Source organism: Ipomoea nil, unplaced genomic scaffold, assembly GCF_001879475.1.
Source record: "Ipomoea nil cultivar Tokyo-kokei standard unplaced genomic scaffold, Asagao_1.1 scaffold0980, whole genome shotgun sequence".
NCBI lineage: Eukaryota > Viridiplantae > Streptophyta > Magnoliopsida > Solanales > Convolvulaceae > Ipomoea > Ipomoea nil.
Window position 1 is genome coordinate 76,320 of NW_017617408.1, and position 7,854 is coordinate 84,173.

The following is a 7,854-nucleotide window of genomic DNA, read 5'->3' on the forward strand; positions in this document are numbered from 1 at the left end:
ACTTGACTCAATCATTATAGTTGTGTGATCCATAAATAAAAAGTATATTATTTGTGTACATAAAGTATATTATTTGAAAATACATTATTTGAGTACTGAAAATACATTATTTTCTATACTATTCAATTATGTACATTCAGTACACAATTAATGTACTTTTAATATATCAAAAATGTGCATCATATTCAGGGAAAATACATTATTTGAATACTGAAAGTACATGATTTTGTATAATGTATAGAGTTTATCGCAATTATGGTCCACGACTATAGTGGCACTATCAAGATTGATCCACGAGTTTCAAACATTGCAATCTCAGTCCACGACTATTTTTTTTTGCAAAAATGATCCTTCCGACCCATTTTCCGTCAATTTCTCACCGGAATAAGAACCATTTCCGGCAAAAGAAGGACAGAAAATTGACGAAAAATAGGCCAGAAGGACCATTTTTGTAAAAAAAAAAAAAAAAAAAAAAAAAAAAAACAATAGTCATTGACCAAGATTGCAATGTTTGAAAGTCGTGGATCAAACCTGATAGTGCTACTATAGTTGTGAGACCAAAAGTGCGATAAATTATAATGTATATTTAGTACACAAGTAATGTACTTTTAGTATATTAAAAATGGTACATACAATAATTTGCCAACTTGACTAGTCTAGTATATAGTATATTAATATTTCATCAACCTAATCAAATGATCGAGAGTCATGTTATGCTACAAAACATTATTTTAACTAAAATTTTGAGTGAAATTACTCGATCAATTATTTCAATTTTAAGCAAGCTAAGCATAAAAATGCAAGGTTTTTCTAGATTAAATTACACGAAAGAGGAGTTTTAATCAAGATGGTTAGGTAGCATTAGGAGGAAACTAAAGTAGTGTGTACAGATTAATCTTTCTTTTTAAAAAATTTGCATACTAATATATGTATATAGTTTGCAGTTTTATCTGATTGGGCACGTTTTGGTCATGGACAAAGAAATATAAGAGAAAAGTTATTAGTTGGTAAAGACACATTTGAGTAGATAGAAAATCTTCATAATATTGTTGATGTTGATGAACCAACAATTTCTTGTTCAAATGTTTGACAAAAAAAATCTTTAAATTAGTTGCTTGATTGAAATGTAGAGTAAATTCAAAGAGATCTAGACTATTTAATTTATACAAAGGAGTACATCTCCCAAAAGGAAGAATCCTCAATTCTAAGGGCTTCCACACCCCAGGCTGACAGAGTATTTGGGAGGATGTAAATCACAGTGGCTCAATAGTTTAGCAGACAATATCCAATGACGGTGCGTATAAGGGATCTATTCACTTTAGACATAATTTTCACACTGTCGCTGCTGAGGTTTGAACCTTGATCTCTTCTTACAAAGGTTATTCATGTGATTATATATTAAAACAGAAAAACTTGTTTAGTACATTAAATATTCTTTTTGACGTCAAATTATCACTATTGGATTCTATGTGAATAACCAATGCTTATCTTCCATCTTTAAGTGACAATTAATAATATATGGACATATTTGGTGGGCAAACTTTTTGTGATAATAATATGAAAAATTACAAGGTTTCAATTAGTATTGATATTGATTATTGGATTAGGTAAATCAAAAGTATATGCAAAAAACTTTAGGGGTTGTACCAGCGTAATGAGAAAAATTGACCCACAATGTCCATATGGTAAAGCATATTATATAAAATTATTCAATATATAATATAATTATCAGTTTAGACTTTTAATTAGTTGAGACGGCGAAATATATTCTTTAATTTGATATCAAAGTCAAAACCATACGAAAAGTTGTGTTACCTATGGCCAATAAAAAAGCAATTAGCTTGTACATGTTAGAGGTGTGCTAATAAGTATTATATATATATATATATATATATATATATATATAATACAACTATCAATTTAAAATTTTAATTAACACAGAATATATTTTTCAATTCTTATTGCACTAGTACAATCTCAAGGTATTTTGGTTTGTCCCTGTGCTAATCGCCACAGTAAACTTTCTAATAATAATAATAACAATAATAATAATATCAAGACTATGTGGTCTAATGGTACCCGGATTGGACCTTCTATTTGAAAAGTTGTGACTTCAAGCCTCAATGGAGGCGTTATTGGTTTTTTGTGTTTCAGTAGGTTGAGAAAGTATATGAACAGATACTACATTGTAATAGAGCCAGCATTAAAAAAAAAAAAAACAATAATAATACATGAGACTGTATGTTAAGCATAATATATAAAAAAATAATAAATGTATAATTCAACTATCATTTTAAAATTTTAGTGGAAATATAACACATCTTTTAATCCCCTCTGCAGTGATATAAGTCATAACCCCTCAATTTTTTAGGTTGTACCTAATATCCAATGTTAATCGACACAGTAGATTTTATAATTATGATGATGCATGGGGGTGTTTCACTTTGTTTAATTTTAGTACTGTTGCCCATTTCTTTATTCTTTGATGACTAGCTTTGTATTGTTTGATTTTTATTTATTTTTTAATAAAAGAGTTCATCGTTTAGAGAAAAAAAAATCATAAGTTAATAGAATAAATAACAAAATATATTATGAAACACTTGGTAATTACTAATTAGGAGGTCTCCAGCTCATGCATATGGTGTAATTATTATTATTATTATTATTATTATTATTATTATTATTATTATTATTATTATTAATATTTTGACAACCCCATGGTGTAATTAATTAAATGTTCACCAATTGCAAATTAAACATGTATATTAATGCAACTAGGTATTAACAAAAGAATAAACATGTCAAACTTGAAATTGTGTGTAAAGCATGGACAAACTAAAAAATTAGAAATTTATTATAATATTCTCTCCCCGGGAAACACCAAACCCTCCGTGTATATATTTAAATGTAATGTAATGTAAATATTGTATTGTGAATTTTTAGGATTGCAAATGATAATACATCAAAAATTAAGTAGTAATAAAAGCGTAATAACTTGCCTTGTTTAATAACATAGTTAGCTTATCATTTAATTTTAACTTGTTTGACCACTATTAGTTGTTTGACTTGGTTAAACATTCAATATAAGTGTTTGATTAATTAGTTTTTTTTTTTTTTTTTTTGTAATAATTTATTGTTCAAAAATGCTAAAATTTAAAAAACTGCTCAAAATAGTTTCTTTATAAGCTTTTTGAGAAATCCATTTTACTTGTAATCAGCTATTATTTACCAAATATCTTTATACAATAAGCTAATGTTATCAACTAATCAAACTCACTAACTCAATCAGCTAACAGATAACATCTATTTACCAAACACCCCCTTTATCTCTTTATACTTGCATTGCATTCGATGTCACATTTATGTTAGACTTAGCCCTATATCCCCTCTCCCAAGCCTCAGCACTCACTAGCTAGCTACCCATGACCTACCTTAATATCAATTATCAAAATCAAGCATTTATTATTATGTCAAAAGTTATAGCTAGTAACAAAACGTATTGTTACTTTATTTCATTATATTTGCATTAGTGTTGAAAAAATCTCACCTATGCACCGATTAATCGGCCTAGTAGGCCTAGGCAGCGCCATGGCGACCGCCTAGTTGCTGGCCGGCTAGGCAGTCGCCTTGGCGCTGCCTAGGCCTACTAGGCGCCGACTAGGCATCTACTAGGCCACCTAGGCACCAACTAGTTACCTAGTCGGCTAATTAGCTATTATTCCATTCTTTTTAAAATGAGTTATTTTACTCAAAACGACATTATTTTGAACGAAATAACATTAAATTATTAAAACACTATATGTTTTTTATGTTAATATTTAATATTTTAGTATTAACTATTTCATGAACTTGCATTACATATACACATCGACAAATTCGATCAAATTCACCTTGTAAGGTGAATTTTTTTATCATTGCTAAACTTTATAAGTCAAAAATTTAAAAACTCTCTAAACCAAACAAATTCTTTCTTGGACAAAATTATTGAGACAACCTTAATTTTTCAAAAAAAAAAAAAAATTTGGTGGGGGCGGGCGTTTAATATTAGTATATATTGGAGTAAATTCTTTTTTTGGGGTGCTATATGTTGGAGTAAATTCTGAACTAACTTGCATATATATATATATTCTTAGTGATGAATACATCATATATGTTGAGTCTGGATCAAACAACAGAAATAGTTCCTCCAAGAGTAAGCTCTAGATCTGGTGAAGGTGGTGGTGATGGGCTTTGATGAACACCAATATTCATATTAGAACTCAAACTTGATGCTGAAATAATATTAGAATATTGACTTGATTTTGAGTCTTGTCTAGGTGATGATAATGCAATTGCAGATGATGTAGCAGTGCTGCTGAAATCTATAATGGAAGAACTTGTTGATTTTGCCATTTTCCCACATAAAACCCTACACTCATCAGCCTTCCATGCCTGCACGTTCAATCACTACTTAGTTTCAACATGGTTTAAATTATAAGTTTCAACCTTGACAGTACTGTTATATGAAACTCCTTTTTACAACGTTATGCTCTTAAATGAAAAAAGAAAAGTTATATTTAAACATAATTGTAGTCAAATTTCATTAGAAAAGTAAGTTTCTTGTTGGTAAAACTTATTTTATATCTTATTGTGAGAAGTAGAATGATTATGGAAAGAAAGTTTCCCTTCAATCTCAAAGTATGACTTCGAACAAACTTCCAATTAAAAAAATACATAATTTCTTGTTGGTAAAGTTTATTTTATATCTTATTGTTTATTTTAACTAAAAATAAACTATAAGCTCTGTTTGATAAAACCTAGAAGCTTAAAATAATATCTTATATTGAAATTAAACATAACTTCAAGTAATGTTTATTAGCATTTAATATTTTTTTTGCTTATTTGTATCCTTATTAATTTACAAAAATGACACAATATTTATCCTTGTTTAATTAAAACCTTTGATATCTAAATATTTTCTAAACATTCTTTTGTTCTCCAATTCTTCACCACCATATATATATATATATATATATATATATATATATATATATATATATATATATATATATATACTTTAAATTGCAATATACATCAATATTTAAATTTATAAAAATGTCTGTTTATGTTTTTCACACTTATTATCTTATTTAACAAATTATTATACCAAACACTTTAATTTTAATTAGTTACACTAATGGAAATTATTGAATTTCCGACCACCTGAAAGTGATCTTAAATCAAGTCGAAAGCAAAAAGTGGTCGGAAATAGCAACAAAGGTTTTTCCGGATACCAAAAGTGGTCGGAAAAAGACTTTCGACTTAATTTAAGGTGACTTTCAGGTGGTCGGAAATTCCATAATTTCCAGTAGTGTTAGTTAATTAGCTACTTAGCTTTTCAACTTCGGCTATTAACTTTTTAATTTTCAACTAATTTATAAGATAAGTATATCAAACGGAGCGTATAACCATCAAGACACTTAAAAAGAATTTTGAATTAAAAAGATACATAACCGGTAAGACGTACTTAAAAAAAATTGAATTAAAAATTGAGTACCTAGCATACAAAGGTCACTAACCATTTTCAATTTTATGTGAACTAAATATTATGGTTACTCTAAAAAAAAAAAAATAAAGTATTGTAAAATGTTGATGACATACCAAATCGAAGAGGCTGCGTCTTCTCTTCGTGGAGTGGAGGCTATTGTGACGAAGAAAATACTTCTGGGCGTGGCTGGCGATTTGGGTGGGAGTTCTTGTCGTCACAAAATGTCTGGAAATGCCTCTCCAGTCACCTCTCCCAAGTTTCTCTAGACCAACTAGGAATATCCGATGTTCCTCCTCACTCCATGGAACTCCTAATAAACAATCCAATTTCCCTTTTATTTCCTTCATTTTTGTCATGATTATTATTATTCTAGCTTTTCTAATGCAAAGCCAATTCATACAATCATCACCAAAATCGTCACAAAAACCAACAAGCTAGTCTTATTTTTTATTTTTTTATACATGCCTACATGCATTGAACTGCTTTTTCCACGGATATAAACTAATATGTTATTCCATCTAAAAAGACATATATATATATATATATATATATATATATATATATATATAGTACATAAATATTATAAAAACTTTTACAACATTTTGAAACATGATGCTTTATTACCAAAAAAAAAAAAAGAGCAAATGAATAAATAAAACTAAATTACTAAAATATTTTTTTTTTACTAATGACTATTACAATGTATTATTTATCATGCATATTTTCTCAACCTAATAAAGCAAAAATAGTCAATGCCCCACTGAGGTAGTCTTGCTCAATTATAGTAAAGTAATCTATAGATTATAGTAATTTCACCACTTTAATTCTCAATTTCTATTTTCATACAATAATACTGTTACATATCAAATTTATATATATTTTAGTCATAAATATAGTATTTCTTTCCAACTGTTACCTATTTTAGTTTTTCGAATAACTTGAATGAAATTTTAAGCCAACAATCAAAATGACTAAATCACTAACTGTAATTGAATTATTCAAATAAAAAACATCAAATTCATCGTATTCTCTCATATATAATCTTTTTTTTTTTTAAGTGTTCCTCAACAGAGAATGGTTGTTTGATCTTCCTTGTTCTTTAATATCTAGATAATTTTCTCCATTATTTGATCCAAAATAAATAAATAACATCAAATAGGGTAGTGAGTTTCTTGTCTGGATTAAATTCACTCCATATAAGTACGTACGTATGAAAATGATAAATATATTTTAAAAACAAAAAACAAACAAGCAAACAAACATGAATTGGAGCTTGGTTAATTGAAAAAAAAAAAAAAAAAAAAAAAAGATGGAAAGATTGAAGGGAAAAATTACTAAAAACAATTTCTCTTACCCCTTTTCTTTTCCGGCAAGTTGCCGCAGACGAGGCCGTCGGAGATATACCCACAGCCGGGCACCTTACCGTCAAAATTTTCGTCGAATAAAAACCCAGAAGATCCAAAGGAGCTGTCTGCGAATGAATAGGAAGCTGCGGGAAGGCAGTCGTCGCTAAAGCTCTTTTTCATGACAAAAGAATACGATGACGACGATGAATAATTCTGATGAGATCCAATAAGTTTCACCCCAAAGAGCTTCATGGAGCCACCATGGCTACTTGTTCTTTGCTCATTATTGTTGTTACATGTCCTGGAATTGTGGCCTGTCTTCCCACAACTGGAGCACTTCCTAGTCATTCTTATTTCTTAGCTTCACGGACCAATTGCCTAATTCAAGAAGATGAGAGAGAGAGAGAGAGAGAGAGAGAGAGATGGAATTGAAGTATATATTGTTTGCAAGTGTATTGTATATAATAATAGCAGTTGTAATAGAAAATGGACAGATTCTTTTATAACCATGAAGTAAAATATAGAAAATGAAGTTACATTCTAGAAACTATCCTTTCATTGGATATCCCCCAACTAAGGTTTGTTGCTTGTCAAGTTTATGTCACACCAGGAAACCAGCCAATTCAAGTTCATTAAATAATTAACTTGATTTTTAGAAAAAATGTCAAATAAACTAGTAAATTTTTTTGATTTTTTGCAATTAGATAACTGGATTTAAAAGGTGTGTAATTGAACCATCAAACAAACAAAATATGTACAATTGAGACATATTTTTTGATTTTTCCCAGTAAAATCTTATCATATTATTTACATGGGATGCACTAAAAGTTGTTTTTTCCTCTATATCATACTAGTTGGGAGTAAAGATCAAAATGTTTGTAATTCAAATAGCATTACAAGATACCATAAAAATGTTCCAATTGCACATATGTTTGCTTGTTTGATAGTTCGATTGCATACTTTTTAAGTTCAATGATCTAA

At 28.8% G+C, this 7,854-nt stretch overlaps 1 protein-coding gene across 1 annotated transcript; it reads right to left on the minus strand.

Moving 5' to 3' along the window:
* Positions 1–4,052: 4,052 nt before the first annotated feature.
* On the minus strand, positions 4,053–7,318 carry LOC109179739 (transcription factor MYB1R1-like). Its single transcript, XM_019329236.1, has 3 exons — positions 6,882–7,318; positions 5,641–5,837; positions 4,053–4,431 (listed from the first exon to the last, which is right to left on the minus strand). Exons 1-3 carry the CDS (start codon positions 7,219–7,221, stop codon positions 4,165–4,167), a joined length of 804 nt encoding a protein of 267 aa, XP_019184781.1. The 5' UTR covers positions 7,222–7,318; the 3' UTR covers positions 4,053–4,164.
* Between the last annotated feature and the right edge of the window lie 536 nt (positions 7,319–7,854).

Bases quoted from the DNA above. Each gene is read 5' to 3' on its own strand.
- LOC109179739 (XM_019329236.1), bottom strand. From the start codon at position 7,221: ATGACTAGGAAGTGCTCCAGTTGTGGGAAGACAGGCCACAATTCCAGG. The intron at 5,838-6,881 runs GTAAGAGAAATT...ATTGTTTATTAG, and splicing joins CTTGCCGGAAAAGAAAAGGG to GAGTTCCATGGAGTGAGGAG. The intron at 4,432-5,640 runs GTATGTCATCAA...TTGAACGTGCAG, and splicing joins GACGCAGCCTCTTCGATTTG to GCATGGAAGGCTGATGAGTG.